The following is a 23,584-nucleotide window of genomic DNA, read 5'->3' as shown; positions in this document are numbered from 1 at the left end:
TCACGCGCGACTCTTCGACAGACCAATTATCTCAAAAATACGCGAGGCACACCAAAGGATCGAGAAATAAAATTTTGTGCACTTACAACGACGTGGAGCCCTGGCCCACCAGTTGATCCAACACGTGGTGCGTGAAATATCCAATTAATTAATTTTCTGTTAATGACCACGGTCATTCCCCAGAAAAATATTGAACATATTGAACTCCCCACCCTCAAAACTAGCCCCAGAAAAAAATTCAACCACAAAAGTACTTGCATTTGGCCCTTAACCCCCGCCGTTTCCGGAAAAAACGTGAAATATGGAATTCATTAATTAATTGTTAATTACCGCGCTCATCCCCCAGGAAAATATTGAATAATCCGAACTCCCCACCCTTAAAACTACCCCTCGGAAAAATTCCGAACCCTCAAAGTACTTGTGTTCACCCCCTACCGCCGTAATTTCTGAAATTAACACGAAAAATCCGAAGATCAAGTCATTCTTAATTAATGTGTTAATTCCCTAGAAAAAAATTGCATAATTTGGACTGTTCACCCCTTGAATAACCCCTCGAAAGAAATTCCACCCACCCCCGACTCTGCACATCCCAAAAATCAGCCTCCAACTGGAGCTATATTTTCTAGCCTCGTAATGGGTCGTCTGAGTGCGGGCCGTACAGTCCACCCCAAAAACTAGTGCAACTTCTACTGGGCGTGCGTCTGCTCACTTCAGCCTCATTGATTTTTCAAATTCTGTCGAGCTTTGTTCGTCTCGATTTCCGAAGCCCTGGTCGCAATGATTCTCATCTGGACTAGACTGTTGCAGAGCAGCCTGCCTAGCATCGTGGGGTCCGACCCCCTGAATTTCCGTTTGCTCATCTTCAGGTACAGGCTGACCATGACAAAATTCCCCTACGTTCCCCAGTGGCTTTGAATCAATGTCTCGATCGATTATTGATGTTGTGGAAATGTCTTCACATTTCACAACTTAATCATTCTCGGATACTATTGCCGTTCCGTCCGAACGATTTCCTGTATCCACTGGCCTCACGGACACACCATCTCTGCGCAATGACAAATAATTGTTGACCATTGCCTCTGCGATTTCTTTGTATTTTGATTTTTCTACCGCAGCCGGTGTTTTATTTTCCATCATAAAAATTTTTCTCTTCTTGTCCGAATATTGGTGAGAAGTACGGTTCATTCTGATCATCGAGTTTAATGGAAACTTTTCCTAGTTGTTACAGTGAACTGAGACATGGATTTTTTCGCGATTCTTAATGCCGTTCCAAATCTTGGATCCCTAACTCTTCAATGGCAGGCGATCCTCATCGATTACTCCAGAGAACGGATCGATCACCACATACATGACTCAACTGTATCCACCTGGCGAATCGAACACCTCGTGTTACTGGAATTTCCAGTTCAGACTCACACGAAGTACACCTCGCACAGTCAAAACCATTTGTCCCACTCAATTTCACAATAAAAAAAAAAGGTTTCATTAGTCTCTGATTAGTCTTAGACCAAAAATCCATAATCGCGCTTACACAACACGATCAAATCCTCCTTGAACTTTATCACACAAAACGTCACATGAATTTATCACTTCTCTCAAAATATGGGTTCGCACTCAACTTCCCTTAATGAGTGCCCCACGTCGGGCGCCAATGTGACGTGGGAGATTTTCGTCCTCCCTTAATCAAGTCGCCTTTCGACTTGAAGACTGCCTAGCTAGTCTCGGTACGAGCTCACGGGGAGTTCGCCCATTTGGGGAAGTTCAGGAAAGGATTGATAAGGGTGTCCTCCCAATAACCAAATACCGATTATTAAATGGATCAATATAATAAACTGAAGCTAATAATTCAATATAAAATCATAGTAATAATGAGTTCGGTATCGCGCGCGGTGCTAAGATTTTTGGCGAGGAGTGCATATCCGTTCAAGTCCAACTCCTCCCGTACTCTGCCTTGATTTAGAGCTTGAATATCGTTACTAGCTCGAAATCCTTAATAAGCATTCTCACGGTTTTTCATAACTAACACAGCCATGTGTCATCAGTGACAATGGCTACAACAGTCAAACGGCTCCATTCTAAGAAGCTGGACTCAAGTGTCACCGTGGGACTCCTTATTCAGCCCAGACAGTTTGCCTTATTTTCTTCAGAAAATATAAATTGAACAAAATCGACTTGTGGATATCTCCACACGTCACACAGCATATTGTTTAAGCGATTTGAAAGGAAAAATATTTTTTTTCATGATTAGAGGAAGAATTATCCGTAATAGCAATTAAATCAGGGCTTGAAAAGTATATTTCAATGCCTTCTTAATCAAGTTGAAAAATGGAGAAAACACCATCATTGGTTATCAATTTACATAATTGTCCGCCAATTTTCACGAGTTTTTTGTATCAAAATGTCCACCTCTATTAATCTCAGATACCAGTCTATTATGCTGAATACTTTTTCATATTGATTCATGGTCACGATTAACTTCTAATAGAATGAGACTAAGCGGGCGCTACCACGCGCGTTGATTTGTCATATAATAAATAATTCATCATAATGGTTCTTCAATATATATTTTATAGTCAATAATGCACATCAGATTCTTTCAACAAATGCTAAGACTTTGCTTATTGCAATAGTTTATTTTTTTTGTGAGTTATACCGTCGGGGATAAAACAACGTATATTATTATTTTCATGACTTGTTCTTTATGAAAGACATCTATCGAAAGATCTCGCATCCATATAAAAAATGTATCGCAAAGGTTCACATTTTTGCATAAATGTGTAATTTTTTCATTCAAAACAGTAGAGCAATTGACATTGCATGTGATTATTATTCAGTCCAAGATTTTCATAAAGATTCCAAATCAATGTTCATCTCTTCCTTTATTTACAACTTCCAAATGGGCCAGATTGATTTTTGAAAACTCTAATCAACCTGATATTTTTGTTATTATACACAAATGTAAAAATAATATAATACCAAAAAAGACAATATAAAAATTCGATCTATGTACGTATATATCTATGTATTGTGACGCACTGCCTTCTGAGAGTTCAAAGGCAGGTCACAAGATTTAATTTCACCCTCTGTTTACTTTTTTTAAAAATGATCTGAAGCATTATTACTTTCAGTCACTTATTCTAACCCAGAGGCATGCAGTAGGGAATGAGTTTCGGGAAGATTCATAAATGACTCTCGACTCGTGAACTTGTTTTGTCAATATCCTTTTTTATTACAATCATAAATTTAATACCCTTTTACTGGTATCTTGCCAATTCTTTAATTCATATCCTATTTCTCCCTCTCTCTCTCTCTCGGTATTCCTTCTACAACTACTCGAGTGCTCAATAGAGTAGGAGGAAAAGGGAGCACAGGTATACCAGAATAACCACGCGTACCTTTTGGAGGTTAACCTCGCGTCGGGTATCCAAGATATCCACGCAACGTCTCCCAATCTCCAGGCTCGAGTCCTTCACGATCTCTCAAATGTCGTGGATCTCCTCGCTCGTCCACTCCACAGGGACACTCGTCTCAATACCCTTTCTAACTCACATACGCAATTAAATAATTTGACCGTTATCGGCACGCGTCCACACCTTGCAGTTCGTACACGAGAGCGAGAGATTCCCCAAAAAACATCCCACGAGGGGCACCGTCCAGCGCCTCAGGTTCATTTCCTGTCAGGGCGACGGATGGCGCTAAAGGTACTAAATAATGGACTGGCGGCGAGTATCGCTCGAGCGCGCCTTGTCACAGTATATAAATTTTCATATAGGTATATAATTTTTAACATTTAACGCCTAAGGAAATTTTCAATATAATATACGTAGAAGGCTACGTATGATTGACCATGATTGAAGATGTCTTTGTATAATGTAATAGGATGAATAAACACAATTTCTCCCATTTGGTTAGCTGTTAGGATTCGACATCGTAAGAGATTCGCTAGTTCCGTTATTTGTAATCTTGTTCCATTTCAGAGACCATCGTCAAAACACTGAGATTACGAAAGAGCATCGCGGCAGTAGGTAGGTAGGTAAGTAGGTAGGTAGGTAGGTAGTAGGTTGAGGTTGAGCCCTCAATCGCAATTCATGTGGTGGAAAAGTTAGTGAATTCAAAGTGTTCAGATATTCTGGCAATATTGCGTCATTGATACCGAATTTGTCACACTTTTCTATGCTATCAATGCGGATGTAAATTTTTTCAGTATTTTTATCGAATAAGTGTACGATTTTTCTGTTTATTTCTTCAACATTAACATTGCGAGCTGATCATATTGCGGCCTTTGCTAGATTTTCGTATCTACGGCCGCTGATAATATTTTCAAACTAGGGGGCTTCGTCCCCTGCTCGCTTGGTTCGCCAACCCCGGGAGGGTCTGGCCCCTCCGCTCGCCTCGCTCGCTCCCCCCTAATTTCCGGTATTGATCGCGTTAGTTTATATATTCATCATGTTATAAATATATAGGCTTGAATTACTATAGGAATAAGAATTCCAATAAAAAAAAGCATTGTATTTACAAGAAAGGCTCCAACCAACGCCTGTCCCGTGAGGTACAATCACTCATTATTTTCTATAAATTTAAATCGATTCGACATATCTAATATCGTAATTAATATCGAATCATTACTCATCATAGTGAAAAGATATTAAATATATTAAACTTATCTGATTCGTGTACATAAATCAATAAAAAAAATGATACTCTACCTCCCCTTTTGCCCTGTAAAAGAGATAAAAAAAAATCAAAAATGGAATATTTCAATTATATATTTATATTAGATTGAGATGTAAATGTAAAATTTTACCTTTTTTCTTCGAAAAATTTTGACGAAGAAAAAAAGGTAAAATTTTCAAACTTACAACTTAAAAACAACTTGCAAAACAGCTTGGAGTAACTCAAGAAACCGTTTCCTATCACTTAAACGCAATGGGAAAGATTCGAAAAGAAAAAAATTAAAACCGTCTCCGGGGAGTGAAATGGAGGGTAAACTACCCTTGTGAAAATTCATTTTTCTCATAGAAAAAAAACTTTTGATGGAAATCCCATGAGATAAATTCCATTTGAAAAATTAGAAAAAAATACAGAATACCTGTTTTGTTTTTTTTTAATCGAAATTTAAAACTTAAAAAATAAATTTTTCGTGAATTGCGAAATTTCAAACTTTTTCCTGTATAAAACGAACTTTACGGCTAATGATGAGGGAAACTGTTGGGACAGAATCCAGGAGTGATGTCAGGGAGGTTAACTACCCTTTGGGGGGGGGAGGGGGGAATTCCTTTTAATAAGGGAGAAAAAATATCGATGAGAATTTTACGAAGCACATTTCGTTCGAAAGCATGAGACAATTCAAAGCACATCCTGCGATTCTTTTCCCCAAATTAAAATTGAAAGTAAAATACTTTTTTTTTTATTATATACAAGTCTTCGATTTTTTGGTACATAAAAAAGATGAGTGATGAGTCTCTGGAAGTAACACTTGGAGGCTAAATAACCTTTCTGGGAGTTACTTTTAATTATATTAGTGAACAGAATTCATTTGAAAGAGTAAAGAATAATAAATATCGAAATTTAAACCCATGAAAATGTCCATTGCTAGTTATATATGAATTACAACCTTTTAATTATCCGTCGACTTGTATCACAGTACCATAGTCCGTACTAAATGGTAAGGATTGAATGAAGATCTGATATGGAAAGGAAACAATGATGCTAGTAATCCCCAAATGATGGAATTCAGAGTATACATTGATATTATTATAGAAGCTCAGACCATTTATTTCTTCTAGTATTATGTTCTCAATCAGCATACTTTCTGTTGGGATCAATCTACGGTATAGATAGTATTAGGGGTTGTACTGTATAACTATGTGTCATTGAAGTTATCGATTGTACGACGCACGCTACTTGTTTAGTACTTTCTTCAGTTAACGTTCGCCCTGAATGAATTTCCAATTGGAAACCGCTTTGCTCAGTATTATAAATGTTTTCTGGGCCATACGTATGCCAATAAGACCGAACTTTCAGGAAGAATTCGTCCGCTTCTTTTTGTAACTCTTCCCGAGTCTCTAATGTTTTTCTGGTGATGAATTTGTTAATCTTCCGGGATGTTATGCGGTGTGCTCGTTTGAAATAATGCAACCATCTGGATGAAGCTGTAAAACGAACGTCTTCGAAGCCGATTTCCTTCCGGCCTTGCAGGGCCCACCTTCGAAGGTCAGTATCGTGGACGATCAAACCTACATCGATAGCATTCTTCATATTCTTTAATGTGTACTCCGAAATGCGTTTCAACTTCTCCATGTATTTCCCTCCTTTATTGATTTGATTCGCCCAGCGTCGTAACTGTCTACGCGATTTCACCTTCCTGAATCGATGGGAAACAGTTTCTATAGAGAGATTCTTCTTCTTTTTTCCACTTCTCCAGAAGTCAACGGCATTCTTTTTATATTCGAAATCTACAGGTTCCTCATCCTCCGAACAACTGTCAGGTGATTCTTCTGTATGTGGTTGAAATTCTTTATCCTCGACCGCTATCATTTCGATATCTTTATAAGGCTCTTGAATATCCAGGGATGTTTCTTCGATCATTTCAACTCCATTATATTCCTCTATTGATTGAATCAATATCCTTTCGAACGTGTCTGCTAATTCACGTTCCTCGTTGTTCACGGGTGTTTCAGCAAGATTGAGAACTTCAAATGTTGCCATCAGAAGTCGGATAACGTTGATCGGATTAACTTTCATGGTAGAACAAGTATAGATCACGACACTCACCGAAAAACTACTTTTCTCTTCGATGTATGTTCATAGACTGATTGTAATTCACAAGAGGGATAAGTTACATTGATCAGAGTAATTTCATCCTCAGATAACAAATGAGCCATTTGCATCAATATGTTTACAACTCCCGAATATTCTTCAGTTGTGGTTCTGCATTATCAAACAGAATGGTATTGTCATATGTCGCCATTTACGTCTCATTGAAAACGATATCACATCGAAGCGATAAGAGCAACCGAAGTACATTTTATCATCGATCCATTATTTACTTTACAAAATCATCGGCTCTTCTTTGTACCACCCATCCACGTTCATATACAGATGAAAATTTGAATTCCTCAAAATATTTCATCATAACTCATTTTTTCAAATTGGAAATGGAAGCCATTTAATGGAATCTCTACTCTGGCCTTCGGTGAAATTTTTTAGATTCATGGTCATTACTGATTTCTTTTGAAAATGAATGAGGTTGGTCCGATCGATTCGATAAAATACCATGAGGATTGTTAAGCCCTCAAGTTTCACTCCCGAAGACTATTTCAATTGTTTCACTTATCATTCCGTGTAAGATCAGTCTATTATAACAAACTATTTAAAATCCATAATTTTTCAAAGAATCGATGTTTCTTACCTTAAAATTTAAGTTTGCGGAAAAAATCCTAAATATGTGCTTTAAATTGTCTCATGGTTTCGAACGAAATGTGTTTCGTAAAATTCTCATCAATATTTTTTCTCCCTTATTAAAAAAAATTCCCCCCTCCCCCCCTCCCAAGGGTTGTTAACCTCCCCGACACCACTCCTGGATCCTGTCCCAATGATTTTCCTCATCATTAGCCGTAAGCTTCGTTTTGTACAGGAAAAAGTTTGAAATTTCGCAATTCACGAAAAATCTATTTTTTTAAGTTTTAAATTTCGATTAAAAAAAAATCAAAACAGGTATTCTGTATTTTTTTCTACTTTTTCAAATAGAATTTATCCCATGGGATTTCCATCAAAAGTTTTTTTTCTATGAGAAAAATGAATTTTCACAAGGGTAGTTTACCCTCCATATTTCACCCCCCGGAGACGGTTCTAATTCGCATTTTCATCATTCCTTGTGACCTTCATGATACACTGCGAAAGAGTTGTTCAAAAAGCTTCCTTATGTGTGCAATCGAAAAATGACCCCGAGAGGTGGTCAACTTCAGAGAGCGCTTTCACCCCCTAAAACCCAACATGGGCAGCTAAAAAAAAATACGTGTTCCTTAGTTTTGGGTCCCCTATAACATATTTCATCGAAATCGGAGGGGGACACCTGCGTAGTGTTCCTTATCAGCTTGGTCCAGAGTCTGTTGTGGGGCACCGAGTCGAAAGTTCTGCGAAAATCGTCTTCTTCCAGACCGAAAGCTAAACTGAGATTGTGGGAGAATTTTATTATTTTCTGCCCATTTCTCAAGTCTTTTTTTAATGACAAATGTCAAAATCTTCGTGGTATGGTTCACTAGAGTAATACCTCGGTAATTACAAGAATCAGTACGATCACCTTTTTTAAATATCATGGTGAGCATAACATTTGACCAAGATTGAAGACAGCATTCAGAAGATAAAACGAGATGGAAAAGCTCAACCAGATACTTTTTTCCACTAAAAGGCAATGCTGTGAAGAATTCATTTGAGATAAGGTCTGGTCCAGTCGCTTTGTTACATTCAAGTTTTTTCATAATTGTCTCGAGTTCCAACAGAGTCATAGGCTTATGCAATTCATGGACAATGTCAATTGTTGGGATGAAGAAAGGGAATCCTCTGCGAGGGAAAACCGTTCTATAAAAATTATTCCGAACTTCAATTTTAACATCGCAGATGAAGTTCTGATGTGGCTTTTTTTTTTTAAAGAGCTTCCAGAAATAAGCCTGATCGGACGGTCTATTCAAAGCCTCAGTTAACATGGTTTTGAATTCTTTTTTCTTAAATTTAATAAGTGCTTTGTATTCCTTACGCTTGCGGAAGAAAGAGTCATGGACCGATTTACAGTAATGTTTTTGCTTGGATTTACTACTCGATTTGACAACTTTCAGTTTCTTATGACGTATAACTGGATCTCTAGACCAAGGGGGGTTGCTGGATCTGAGTCTGGTTTTGGATGAAAGAGAGACTCATAAGACCAGCCTGAGCGGCCACATCAACTATGGTTTCATGTAAGAGGTTATTTGAATCGTCAGCAGTTTCGTGAGGTTTCCTGGTGAAATTAAAGAGACATTCGTCCACAGATTTTCTACAGGTATCAATCGCTCCACGGGTGGAGAGGTGCCACTCTGGTCGGGGAAGAGGATTACCAGCGGGCGAGGAGGGGAAGGGAGGGTGGGATAGCAGAGTCTATAGAGGGGTTGCGAAAAGAGAATATTACTGGGAAGTGATCCGAGACAGGGATGGATGAATCAACCTCGAGATCAATTACTAAATGTAGATGTAAGATCTTCACAAAAATCAGGACTATGACACTAGAGCCTAGATGGTTTAGAAACGTCCAGTTGGTAGGTCTGTCGCCGCTCACCCTAGCGTTAATAAATACGTACCCATTATTCATAAATTCCATGAAAAGTGGTCCCCTATTATTGACATGAGGGTCAGTGTTTACCACGTCATGGAAACAGACAGAATCTTCCAAAAGATCCGGTGGTAGGGCATCAGAGCTGCCAACACGTGAGTTCAGATCTCCACTGATGACAATACACTCGTTCTCATAGGATTTTTCAAGTCTATCAAGCAGTTTCTGCAGTCTCTCTAGTAGAGAAGGAAAGTTAAGATCAGGTTTAGCATATATATTACCAAGGATGAATTTCATGTCTTCTACTTTTATTTTACAAAAAATCCAGAATCTGCAAATATTTACCAGAGTCGTAGGCAGCTTGGAGAGAATGCCGAGGCCTCTACTAGGACGTCCACCATTAGCACCCGCGGTCGCATTACTCCAATGTCGGTTGAAGTTATGGAGGCAGGATGGGGTGTAGAACAGAGAGGAGAGCAGCCAGGTTTCAGCAAAACAGAAGATGGAGACTTCGTACATCGGTGGCCCACTCAGTATAACATTTTCGTAAGCGTGGAGATTTCAGAAAACCAGCTGTATAATGTCGGGGGTCAACAGCTTTTTGGCCTTAAAGGGTTGGGGTGCATTTGGGCTCCGTGTGCGGATGCTGGACTAGGTGAGGTTTCCATACGTACCTCACCCGCTTGGGTAGGTCTAGAATGGTGATCTTGGATACTTGGGTGTATAGGAATCATATCTTCGAGGATGTGGTCCCACCGAAACTTAATTGTGTCGATTTCCAGTCTGTTGTAGGAGTATTTACAGGGTGTCCCATAGCATGTGGCCAAAGTAAATTGCAAATAACTTGGATACAATAAACTGTAAATAATCATTCTTTTTTTATTGTACAAGGAACATTCGGCAAATTACAATACAATTCCTTCCAAGTATCTGCCATCACTTGTACTACAGAACTCTATCCTGCGTTTGAAACTGGTATAGAGCGCTGTATTGTGTTTTTATCAACAGCTTGGATAGCATCCCTAATAGCGTCTTGCCACTCTCCCGCCGTCATCGGATGCTTCTCATAGCACTTGTCCTTGAGAAAACCCCATAGGCAAAAATCGCAGGGATTTAAGTCCAGACTGTAAAGCGGCCATTCCATGCTCCCATGGGCATACTTAGGGTAACCTAAGCCTAACACACGAGTGCCGTAAATGGAAAAAAGTATTTCAAATACTCCAGCAGTCCTGTGTGGGGCGGCACCATCTTGCATGAAGTAGAAATTCTTGACTAACTGATGTTTTCGTGCCCAAGGAAAGAAGTTCTTCAAGAACTCACAGTAAATATCAGCACTGATTGTTGGACTCTCAATAAATTCAAGGAAAATAACTTTTATTGTAATTGCTACCCATGCAGTGACTTTTCGGGTGTGAGGACTTGGTTTCAATAACGTGAGGTGACTCAGTCCCCCAAAAGCAAAAATTTTGTGTATTTACTAAGCCACCTAAGTAAAAATGTGCTTCGTCCGAGAAGATGATATTCTATGCCTTCATTTCCTTGCATTCAAAAGAATTGTGAAGTTCTTGGCAAAATTGCACACGGCGAGCCATCGCCTCCTCACTTAAAAATTGATGTACAGAAATTTTGTAGGGATGGAAGTTTAAAAACACTTTCAAGATGCGGTGAAGTGAAGTTTTTGAGACTTACAAGGTTTGAGAAGCCTTTCGAAGAGTATCATTTGGATATTTTTTGAAATGTTCTTTAGTTGTGCAGACAACTTCATCCGTAGTTACAGTACGTAAAGGACTAGGATGATTATGGCTTCTATCGTCTAGTGTACCGTACTGATCAAATTTTTTAATTATTCTGAAAATACCCATAATTGGTCGAAAAATGCGTCGATTTTTAACAAAAGAATCGGGAGCGCGCATGTCGCATTCCGTTTTCTTACATACTAGAGCAGACCTATGAAGCGGTGATGAGGTTTCCCTCTTACGAGTGACTGGAACCTTTGAACTTGAAGTAGCTACAGGTGTTCTAGAAACAGCTGATAGGTCAGCGAGAGAGCACGAGGGAACCTCTTTATCTGCAGCGGCGTCTGTGATATCGTCATAAGTTGAATTTATCAGCAGAGCACTAATACCTTCTTTATCCGCGTTAACGCGTGATAAATCCCAACACTGCAACTAAACTACCATAACCTCGTAAAACAAAGTCAGATTTGTAGACGAGTCTAACGAGTTTCTATATACAGATGAGCGTCCAAATATTATTTCAGAGTATAGCTCGCACATTAACTTTACTATTGAATACACTTTCAGGAACCAAACGTATAAATTATGTGATAAAACAGACTAGTCTTGCAGCATTTAAACACACGCGATGTTACTCAAATTGAGCGACATGCGCGCTCCCTCACAGGGTAGTTAATGTTATAAAACAGAAACTTCATGGAAATGACAATTAAAAATGACATACTGATCTCATGCAACCTTGCTAGCATGCGCGAAGCGCGCGTCGTGGCTAGTTAGAAAAAAAATCAAATTTAGAAATTTCCATCCGGATACCGCGAAAACGGTTGAGATGATTTTGCTCAGTATCCAATCAAAATCGAATGATTCTAATCTATTCCAATGATTCTAGGGACCATGAAACGTCGACAAATCAGGGAAATACCAGTTTTGATTTGCGGGTTAATTACACTAACTTCCTTCCTTAGGATCGGGCCGTTAATAACATGTACATGCATTGATCGTATAAAGAAATCAAATACCATTAAAATACCCTTATTTGCGGTAACATTGTCAAATTTTCAAAGAAAACTCATTTTCTCTCTATATAAGAAAAAAATAAGGGCAAAATTTAAGACAATTCAGGCGACGCCAAAATTCAGGCGACGCCTAAAGGTGGGGGGGAAGGCGGTCAGGGGGTGCCCAAGGTCGGGGGGGTTAGAAGGGAGGAGGGTGTCCCAGTGTCAAACGCGGTGGGGGGGAATGAAATATATAATTCCGCTCATAAAAATGAGGAATCAATATCGAAATTGGAATCAATATCAAGTTGGATTGGGGGGGGGGGAGCGAGCGAAGCGAGCGGGGGGGCGAAGCCCCCCGGGGTTGGCGAGCGAAGCGAGCAGGGGGCGAAGCCCCCTTGTTCCAAATATTTTCACATGGTTCACGCGAATAACTTATGAACCCCCTAGACGATCATCTTCATAAACTAATCAGTATCAAGTTACATTAACAGGTATCGATTGAAAAAAAAATTTCAAATGGTATCATTATTCTTAAAAACATAGAGGAATATGTGGACAATCATCATTTTTGACGTTTTTTCACATGTTTTTCGCGAATTACTAAAGAACTGCTAAGGCGTTTGACTGTATAAACTAATCAGTGCTAAGTTACATGAAAACATTGAAAAAAAAAATTAATCAAATTGCTTCATTTGTTCAGTAGATATCGTTGGACAAAATTTTGACCACATGCATAAAAAAAAACAATTCAAATTTCGTTTCTGATAATGTGTCAGTATAATTCTAAGGGTTATGAAACCTCGACAAATCATGAAAATTCCACTTTCGATTTTTGGGGTAATTACAATAACTTCCTCCCTTAGGGTCGGAAAGTGAAAAATAGATCGTGGATTTGTTTAACAATTAGTGGCCGAGTGATTACTAAATTTGGAAAAAGGTAAGAAATGATGGGGGCCGATAATTCAATGCGTAAGAAGGTCCATAAATATTGGAAATAAACAATAATAACAACACTGGGATGCATCCTGGTGAGAAGGGGATGAGTGGATTCTGGTGAGAAAAGAAGAGCGGATCCTTGTGTTGTTATTATTGTTTGTGTCCAATATTGACTGTCATTCGCATGCATTGGCTTATCGGGCCATTTGATTTTTCATCTTTTCCCAAATTTAGCGATCACTCGGTCACTGTTTTTTAAACAGATCCACGAACTCTTGTTTTTGTGATCTCACTTCTTTTTTAAACGCTTATTGAATAATTTCATTAAGCACGTTAATTCGATTCAGTGCCCTCCCTTTGAATTGGTGGATTTTTTTATAATAGAAAAAATATTGCGGAAATAATATTTCGGATTGCGCGGGTACGCTACTACTATTCTTCTCAAAAGTGTAGTCCACAAACTTTGTAGGCTTGTAACTTCACGAAAAAAATCACACGACTGTGAAGCCAATTTCATTCGTTAGATTGGGTATTACTCTACTCCAATACGGAATGTCATCCTTTTTGATCCAATAGTTTCTGCGTTGTTATGATAAGAAGATGAAAAAACGCATGGTTTTCAGGTGCCGTGAAAATTAATGAACTTTGACTGAGTCCCAGGATCTCAATTTTTTTTCAAAAATTATCCCAATTGTTTACATGATAGGCCACTTGTTCAAGAATGGAATGGTTAAACAAAAATTTCATTTTTTGAAAAATCATTGGTTTTTTTAATAAAAATATCTGACGCGGCTATCTCCAATAAGAAATTACCAATTGGAATGTGAAAAATTGCAATTTACAGACATCGGAATATTTTATACTTTTTTGTGAATATTCGTAATAATAGCCCCTCTGAAAGATTTATAATAATTGTTGAAATTTTCCGGAAAAGATATTATTACCCTAACCGCATCTCTTTACCACTTTAGGACATTGTTCCCTCTCGGATCCGGAAAATGCTTTTCATATGTCCACTTTGCTACTTCCTCCAGGGCCACCGAAGGCAACCCTGGGCCTGGAGAAAAATATTCATAACTTATTGCTTTTTCTGAAAATTTATGACTAATATTAATTCACAACAACTATTTATAAAATTCATAGCTTATTAACTTCCCGACCCGAAGGGAGGAAGTTATTGTAATGACCCCGAAAATCGAATTTGGAATTTCCATGATTTCTCCACATTTCTCGGTCTCTCGAATCATCCTGAAACGTTTTTGGAGACATGTCTGTATTTTTTTTCTTCTACGTCATGGTCTGGAAAATGCTCTTTACGCACGTTGTGCCCGAGTCGGTCAGGTCTTGACGGTAACGACCACGAGTCCAAGTCTCACTCCCGATAAGTGGGACCTGCTTTCAGCTCGGCAAATTTGCAACCCATACGGACTAAAAAACAGACCACGACACTGTGATTCTACTCCCCCCACGGAACCGCCGTTAGGCATTCCCTAGTGGAAAAACATAAGGCAGAGGCGTAACATGCCTGATCAGAGTTTCGGATCGGACTTGATGAGTTTCTGATCGAGACCTGAACAGAATTTCCACTCGGGTATGAGTCAATTTGAGTGAAATTCGTAAGTGTCCTAGTAGCTCAGATGGTAAGAGCACCCGACGCGACATTGGGAGGTCCCGGGTTCGATTTCCGGCCACGAAGTTACTAATTTTGTCTCTCAAAAAAAAAAAATTTAATTTAATTAATGCCTAATGATGGAAGGCGGAGAAACCCTAGTGGAAAAACATAAGGCAGAGGCGTAACATGCCTGATCAGAGTTTCGGATCGGACTTGATCAGGTTCTGATCGAGACCTGAACAGGATTTCCACTCGGGTTACTTCGCAGGTCTTAGCCGTAGCTCTCCCATCAGGTGGTTGAAGATAATGCTTCCTTCTTCTCGGATGTTCTGATTACTTCCTCCTGGCCTGCTCCTCGCGTTGAAGTCCTTTCAGAACTTCGGCTGTGAACGTGCTCGTGGCGTCCCATGCTGTTTTCGATGAAATCATGACTTTCACCCGGTCTTTAGGTGGGACTTTCTGTTCCACTGCAGTCTCCCAACTACTGCGAAGCCATGCGAAGCGTTTGCACCTGAAAAACACGTGCTCAGCATTTTCTCCTTCTCCACTGCAGGTCGGGCACTCCGGGGTCTCTTCAAGTTTGAATTTATGAAGATACTTCCGGAAGCATCCGTATCCTGAGATCATCTGCATCAGATAGTAGTTGACCACTCCGTGGGGACGGTTCAGCCAAATATCTAACTGTGGTATTAGACGGTGAGTCCACCTTCCTTTCGCTGAGGTATCCCACAACAATTGCCATCGGCTGGTGCTGTTCCGTCTCTCCTCTGCCCTGAGATCTTTTGGGCTCAATGTAGTGTGCCTTCTCCGCGGGTAAAGACACCTCCGCTCTTCAGTCAATACTTCGATGGGCAGCATTCCGGCGATCACACAAACTGCATCTTCCGACACTGTGTGGTACGCGCTAGCAACTCTCAGGGCGCTCTGCCGATAGACGGGAGCGATCTTACGCCGAGATTCCTGGAACTGGAGCGCATCGGCCCAGATGGGAATCCCATAAGTCAGCACTGACGTCACCACCGTAGAGAGCAGCGCTCTTCTTTTTTGTTTGGGACCTCCAATGTTTGGCATGAGGCGGGATAAGAGTGTTCGAACCCCTGAGGCCTTGGTTGCCACGTGTTCCACCTGCCGCGGAGACCTGGAGATCATCAGCATATACCAGGTGTTGAAAACCAGGTCGAAGCCGTTCACCAATATCGTTGATGAAAAGGATGAATAAGATCGCTCCAAGAACAGAACCCTGCGGCACACCGCGATTAAGGGGTTTAAAGGATGACGGCCCAGCGCTCCCACCCAGTGTCGCCTAAGAGCGACCACCGAGATAGGACGCAAACCACCTTATGGCCGGAACCGAGAAACCGTAGTCGAGGAGTTTCCGAAGCAACAGCACATGACACACTGAGTCAAAGGCCTTGCTAAAGTCGAAGAGAAGTAGCAAGGTCAGCTGACGATTGTCAATTCCAGAACGGATATCGTCCGTTAGTTTTAACAGCGCTATTTGGGTTTCGTTATGAGGGCGGAAGCCTGTCTGGAAGGGATCAAATATAGAGCGCTCAGCAAGAAATTCAACGATCTGCAGCGAAGCAAGTCTCTCCAAGACATTCGTAAAAAGCAGAGAAGTGCAATGAGCCTGAAGTAGTTAACGGTCGAGGGATTCTTAACCTTGAGAAGGACAAATTGAACAGTCTCAACAGACACGGCATCAGAGACGGCCACACAGCCACAACCACACATTTCGGAACGCCATCCGTACCTTTGGCCTCAGTGGAGAAGTGCCTGACGGCCCCAAGTACCTCATTAGCAGTCACTGAACGGAAAGCGAAGCCCGAAGCACTACCAGCAGAAACCCCCACGTCCGGCAAAGAACCGAGAAACTCGTCCACCGAGGGCTCCGAAGGGTTGAATGAAGCACTGACAAAGTGATCATTCAGAGCGTCTGGATCGAAGTCAGCTGAAGTATTGTCCGTATGGACCATACCAAGGTGCCTCAGTTATATGTGTGCACACGCTCTCGCCTCTAGCATCTCAGAGCTTACGCACACTACTCTCATGTCCACTAAACTTTGTGAATTACGAAGATTTTTATCCAGGTGATCGTATCGCCGTAAATAATTTTCATTTTTTTTTCGTGAAATTGGAGGCAATCCCAAAGTAAATCAAGAAGCGATGCAAACTTTTGTGAAAAAAAAAATTTTATTGCGTTTCCTTGAACTGCAACTTGCGGCGGAGATCCTTTTCGCTGAATAGGAGCGTGTTAGACACTGTTGGGTTCTCACTCGGCGAAAGAAACTACCGCATCGCTTGATTCATCATGAGTGGTTCAAGTGATGAATTATTAGGTGTACAAATAAGTTTTAGGACACTTTGCAAAAAATTTAAAATTCATTTTCGAAAAAAAGTAAACTACATTTATTCATCAAAATAATCTCTATCATTTTGAATGACCTTCAGCCATCTGTTAGGTAATTCACGGATGCCTTCCGCAAAGAAATTTTCATCTTGCGAGGCGAGGAAATTATCGACCGATTTTTCCATTTCTTCAAATGTTTTGAATCGCACATTAGTCAATTCGTTTTGCATCTTCCGAAACAAGTGAAAATCAGTTAGAGCTAAGTCTGGGGAATACGCCGGGTGTGGCACAACTTCCCATCCAAGAGCCATTAACGTACCTTTGACCGGTTTACCCACATGAGACCTGGCGTTGTCATGGAGCAATTTTACTGGACGTTTTCCTTTGCCAGTAAATAGACGTTTGTGTTCAATTTCTTGGTTCAATGTTATTAATTGTTGACGATAGCGATCGGCAGTAACTGTCTCGCCAGATTTCAAAAGTTCATAACGCAGTACGCCTTTCATATCCCACCATATACAGAGCATGATCTTCTTACAGTGAATATTGCGCTTCGGTGTCGATGTCGGCTCGCCGGGTTTAACCCAATGATAGGGGAGGGTGGGGCAAAACGGCCCCCCTTCAATTGTCAGTAACTTGTGAATGACATTGTGAAAATTCCCAGTTTCAACTTCATTTTGAAGATAATTTTTCATTCTTCAAAACGAGCTCTAACTCATCCCAATCGGATTATTGAATCGAAAAATATTGACGATTGAAGGGGGGCCGTTTTGCCCCATCCTCCCCTATTTGCGTTTTGGATTATCAAAATAAATCCACTTTTCATCGCCGATCACAATTTTCCACAAATAAGACTTTCTATGTTGCTTGTTGTCAAATTTCAGACATATGTCAAGCCGGCTATCTTTATTTTCTTGAGTCAAAAAGTATAGCACCCACTTTGTTCCTTTTCGAATCTTTCCCATTGCGTTTAAGCGGTAGGAAACGGTTTGTTGAGTTACTCCAAGCTGTTTTGCAAGTTGTTTTTCCGTCTGGCAAGAGTTTTCATCCAGCAACGCTTGCAGTTCCTGGTCAACCACCCTTACAGGGCCCCCGGTATGTTCACGGTCACTAACGTCGAAATCACCTTCTTTAAATCACTTATACCAATACTCATATGTAGTTTTAGATACAAAGTTGTCCCCAAGGACAGAACAAATCGATTGACATGCTTTCCTAACAGTTTTTCCTTGATGGAATTCATAGTGAATGCAGTGCCTAATAAATAGCTTATCGGTCTGCATGTTTTATTTACAGAATTTAAGGTTATGTTTATGACTCCTTTATGTTTTGATACTACATAATAAACCCCACCATATCATATGTAAGCGGTAACTTTGAATTACTTTCATGACAAGAATCGAAATGTCCTAAAACAATGAGAATGAGTTGGGTGATTGAAAGTCACCTTATAAGAATTCAATGAATCATGGAATTCCATTCAAATATATCGTGATATAAATTCCATTCGATACCAAGTGGCTAATTTATTAGCAAAAACATATTGACGATGTGACGAAAGCAGTTTCCCACATGTTCATTGGTGAAAGAACTAATTTTAGAGGAACAATTCATAGAACACAAAATCTGTTTTTTTTTAGATAGAAAATAATTTTTTACAACACTTTCCCCATGTTTGCCCGTTTCCGTCAACTCGTCGTTTAAATAATGAAATTGTTAGAAACAAATACCTCTGATCATAATTTGCAAAACATAAATTCAGATTCGGATTCAGCATCCTCAAATACATGAATTCCAATAATAAAATCTACTGGACCTAGCAGTGTATACAGAACAGCGCTAGCGAATATCGCTAGTGTATAGCGAATATCTATTGTATTTGTAATGTCCAAAATTTTGTACTAGGAATTTAAGACTAGAATAAATTTTATGTAAGATTATAATTATAAGTTATATTATAATTTCAGGCAATTAAGAACCAAATCCACAATTGTAAATTAAACAGAGTGCATTTCATCACCTGGACTCAATTAAAAATTCCAAAGACATTGGAATCGAGTTCAAAAGTGATGAAATGGCACACTCAGCATGCCCCAATTACCCAATACTAAGATTCCCACGCGAAGGAACGATTGAAAACCGATTAATTGAAACCCCAAAAACCGAATGAACTACTTCCCCATAAAAATCAAAAGAGTGGGAAAAGTCATACGACATTTTCCACCAATTAAAAATGGACTCGTTGGAGCCCATGTGACAAGTGACCCCAAAATTCATATAAAAATGTCAGAAACACCAAAATTAAGCAGTCTTGCAGCAGCGACGGAGCAGTAACAATTCTGGTGGAAATAGTTCATTTAATCGGTCCGGTTTTTCAATCCTTCCTTTGATTACACGGGATAGTACTGAATTAATAGTAAGTTACGAACAATTGAAATTATCCGGGATTAAAATTTCTTTAACCGAGAGTGGTAACTTTTCTTGCAAATAAGGAATTCGTTTATTGTAACGCGTTGTGGACAGTCTCAACCAAACTCTTAAAATCTTCAACTTCAACTGCCAAAAATTCATTAAAATATCAACGAGTAGAAGAAAGTGTTTCCGTGAAAGTATCCATAATAGCCTTTAGCGCGACTAATTGCTGGTGAGGAAATTACGGATTTACCCAGGGATCTACAAATACATCGAATAATTTATAAATAACAGACCGAATTGTGTGTAACAAAATTTGTAAACCCAAATTTGAATCCTTCAGATCATTCCAGGGATCGGAATTTTAGCTACCTAGATTTCTGTAAAATCACGCTCATGTTTTTGTAAACCGAGTAGTTATACAAAACATATTTAAATTCAAATTTGATTCCCACTACAACTCCAAATGTCTTGATTACATATTCGTCCCAACTCAAGCCCTATTCCTAAATCAAGCCCTTCTTCCCTTATATTTTAAAAAAAGGTAAGAGTATAAAACTTTGCGTCGTCCAATAATTATAAAATTCAATAATTTTAGCTTTGATTTTAATGTCACAATTAAAACATGTCCATTCGACGCTAAAATCGTTCTCTGGACATAACATATTCTGCTACTGTAATTTTGTTTATTGCGTGACTCACTTTACAAGTTTTTTTTTCAGAATTTGTTGGCATTGCGGGATCATAAAGCGCAAAGTAGGATAAACAAGCACTTGAAAGTATGCAAAGCAGCCAATAAATCGGTGATTGCCGATGCCATAAATTATGAAGATACTGCTGTCACCATGGCGGGTAACTATTTTCATTTTTACTTATGGTAGAAAAATAATAGACTAAGTATAAAAATATGCGATAATTCTACCCAGCCAACAATTTGGCAGTAAATTTCCGAATATTTATCGGTCTTGCCGAAGACTTTTAGATAGCATCAGTGAAAATTGTTCCTTGCACTGAGAGAAATTCCTGTTGTGCTGGTAACTATTTTGAAAGTGTCAAGGTCTGATTGTATTGAGCACAAGTCCACTTGTAACCTTTACAATCGCCTTCCGCAAATCTAATGAGTGAGATTCTCATAATGGGAATCTACTGAATATTTCTTGTTATCACTACAAAACATATTTAACGTATACTTTGAGAAGTGACATAACTCACAATTTGACCGTAACAACAATCCATACTAATTTTTTGGATTCGAATTAATTTTCGGTATCGAATAAATTTACCATTACATTCAAACCGTTACATAACCATTACACCCAAAAAAATAATCTCTTGATTCAAGTAGATATCTTACATCGATCAAAATTGGTCTTACTCGATTTGAGTATGAATCAGTCTGCGTTATGGCTCATTTTGAGTATAAAAAAAGATTGTTTCAAGGAAATTATTGCCAAGTAGAGCGTCGGATGCAATTACACTGCAAAAACTAATATCTGACAGTCAGTTAAACTTAAGATGTCAGTTGGTAAAAAAACAATTAAATCATCGGAAGTATTTGAATTTTTGACTAAGTGTCTGAAAATTTCACTGATGTTTGAAAATTTCAGTTACAATTCATGTCTGAAACCGAATCTGACACTTTTTTTGTCTGAAAAATTTCAGACATTTCATTCAGACATTTTTCGTGTATGAAATTCAGCCATTTACGAGGCATTCAGACATTTGACTGTTCAGTTATGTCACCCGAGTCAGATGGCAAAGTCCATTCAAACACAAAGTTGCAAGACATTTCATGTTTCTTACAAGCGAACTCATTTTCATGCAGTTATCAAATCATCGATTTTTTTTTTTTTGGAACTGAGGGGGCGGGGAGGGGGCGAAGGGGTTAGAGCCAAATAATAATATTAATTTTTTTTGATAAAATTCTTTTCTTTTGTGCGGCCGAGGTGGTGGGGGCGAAGGAGTTAGAGCCAAATAATATTAATATTATTTTTGATAATTTTTTTTTCTTTTTTGGAGCAGAGGGGCGGAGGGGGGAGGTTGGTGGAAGAGGTTAGAGCCAAATAATAATATTAATTTTTTTTTTCACACACCTGCACGGAAAGTTCGTACTTTGCTCCCACTTATCAAAGAGCAAAATACGAACTGTCCTTTACAGGCGTGTTAAACAATAGCATGTGCACCTCGGGCGGGAAAACATGACTTTCCGCCCTTGATGCACAATATACTATTTTTTTATCTTTTATTTTCATTATTGTTATGTATGACCTACTCGGCCTTTTACCTTTGGTTTACGGATATAACATAATGACAGTAATTTTTTTTTTCTTCTCGTATACCCTTTCGGGTCTTTACGATTTGTTCCCTTCCCACCCCCCAGCCCCCTGTACCGCATTCGCCGAAGAACAAGGGAAAACCTCATTTGAGGGAAAAATCTGCCCAGGTACAGTCGTCTCTTGTGAGACTCCCGCTCGACAATGAAACCGTGAGATTTAGAGTGTCACAAATTTTGGCCCCCAGCCGGGAATCGAACCCAGGTTTCCCGCAGCCAATCCCACACTGCAACCACACAGCCACTGCCGTCGGTACATAATGACAGTAATAAATTTATGGAGTATCTTGATAGTATTCGTCCGGTCAAATGACCAGGGCCTGCTCTAGTCAATCCTCTTCTCCTGGTTGCGACGGGCTGCCTCTGTCACAGCTTACCACCAGTCTTCTCTCCATGTCCCCAGCCAATTTTTCGAAGTGCCAGGCGTAATCGCTGAGTGCAAAAAGTGGTGGCCCTTTAAGAGCATCCAAAAGCTTATCTGTCAGAGGGTCGTTTCTAGCGCCTTTCTGCCACCACTCGATTGGCTCTGTCCATTTCTCATTAATGAGCAGAAGCGCCTGCCCACAGGGCCAAATGTGTTCGAAGGACTCCGGTTCCAACTGACAGACCTGTCGTCCCGGAAGCCCTTCTTACCTGCACGGCTGACATTGCCGCACCTTAATCTTGCCCACTGCTCCTTGGTCTTGCCGGCAGTGATGCCAGACGCGAGTCCCACAGGTCCTCCACTCCTCGCTCGAGTACCACTGCGCAGCCTTTAGGACGCCGAACGCCTGGCGCTCCGTTTAAATCATTTGAATTCGATCGACAACGACATGACTTTTTATTCCACTTGCTTCAGTGGACATTGGGAAGGAATAAGTGTTTGAAATAAAGTTAATAAATGTTAGACGATGTAATGATCGAATTTCTCGTGATCAATGGAGCAAGAGTTAAATGTCACAAGGGTCAAATTTCGCAACAGTCTAACGTCACAAGGGTTACAAGAGAATGATGAAATTTTACGGTGGTTGAATGTTGCAATGGTCAAACTCCACAAGAGTCAAACATCACAAGGGTCACAAGGGTCACAAAAGAATGGTCAAATTTCACGAGAGCCAAACGTCACGAAGGTCACAAAGGGGTAGTCAAATTTCACGTGAGTCAAACATACAAATAGATTTTGTTTGAAACCTCTCCCTATCCGCAACTGTTTCCATGATATAATGATGTAACATGTAACGAGATTTTCTCGTTACGGGTTGAAATCCCCGTAAACAGATATGTGAACTCTTAAAATTATTGAAGAGAGATAAGTAGTGACATCTAGAGGCGGCTGAGAAAAGCCGGGACTAGATGAGGCGAACCACAAACCAATGAAAGACCTAAGGCGTAGCGGTTATGGGTGAAACCGCGACCCCTGGAGGTCTGGAGGGCGTTACTAGACTATCGCCGTATTAGAATTCGCCCAGCATGTGCTAGGGGAAATGGGGCCGACGTACAGGCCGTCCAACTAGGCGAGTCTATAGGCTATGTCGGAGTAGGCTAGGGGCCAACGGCCAGGTGAAAGGACTGGTACCTCCGTGATCCCGTCGGGTTAATTGGTGGGGATAGGGTAACGGAAAGACCTATCGTCGCCGAGATATCCAGACTAGGAGGCAAGGCCCTAGTAAGATTCCGAGTTAGTCGAACGCGAGCGCTTGAACCGAGAGGTTGAAATAATCTCTCGGGGTGCTGGATGGTGGAATGGCTGAAGAAGCCAGGATAAGGAGTTTCGGACTCCACGTCGCCTCGGTGAATAACCGTTGGCGGCGAGCGTAGGGGGAAGCTCCTGCATCCCCCACTAGTAAAAAGGAGTTATTCCGGCACACGAAGTGACGACTTTGTTGTTTCCGGCGTTATCCGGCTCGGCGAAACAAATGCCGAGC

At 40.1% G+C, this 23,584-nt stretch overlaps 1 protein-coding gene across 1 annotated transcript in view; it reads left to right on the top strand.

The window, feature by feature from the left end:
• The window catches only part of LOC107039896 (protein SPT2 homolog), a 271,333-nt gene that overhangs the window by 33,792 nt on the left and 213,957 nt on the right, over positions 1 to 23,584 (top strand). The window contains exon 3 of the mRNA XM_015259761.1: positions 20,071 to 20,200. Within this exon, the coding sequence (XP_015115247.1) occupies positions 20,071 to 20,200 (130 nt within the window). The remainder of the gene's footprint in view (positions 1 to 20,070; positions 20,201 to 23,584) is intronic.

Source organism: Diachasma alloeum, unplaced genomic scaffold (genome assembly GCF_001412515.2).
Source record: "Diachasma alloeum isolate Michigan unplaced genomic scaffold, Dall2.0 Dall_scaffold_00310, whole genome shotgun sequence".
Lineage (NCBI taxonomy): Eukaryota > Metazoa > Arthropoda > Insecta > Hymenoptera > Braconidae > Diachasma > Diachasma alloeum.
The sequence above is the reverse complement of the archived record's forward strand: the minus strand, read 5'-3'. Positions and strand labels throughout refer to the sequence as shown.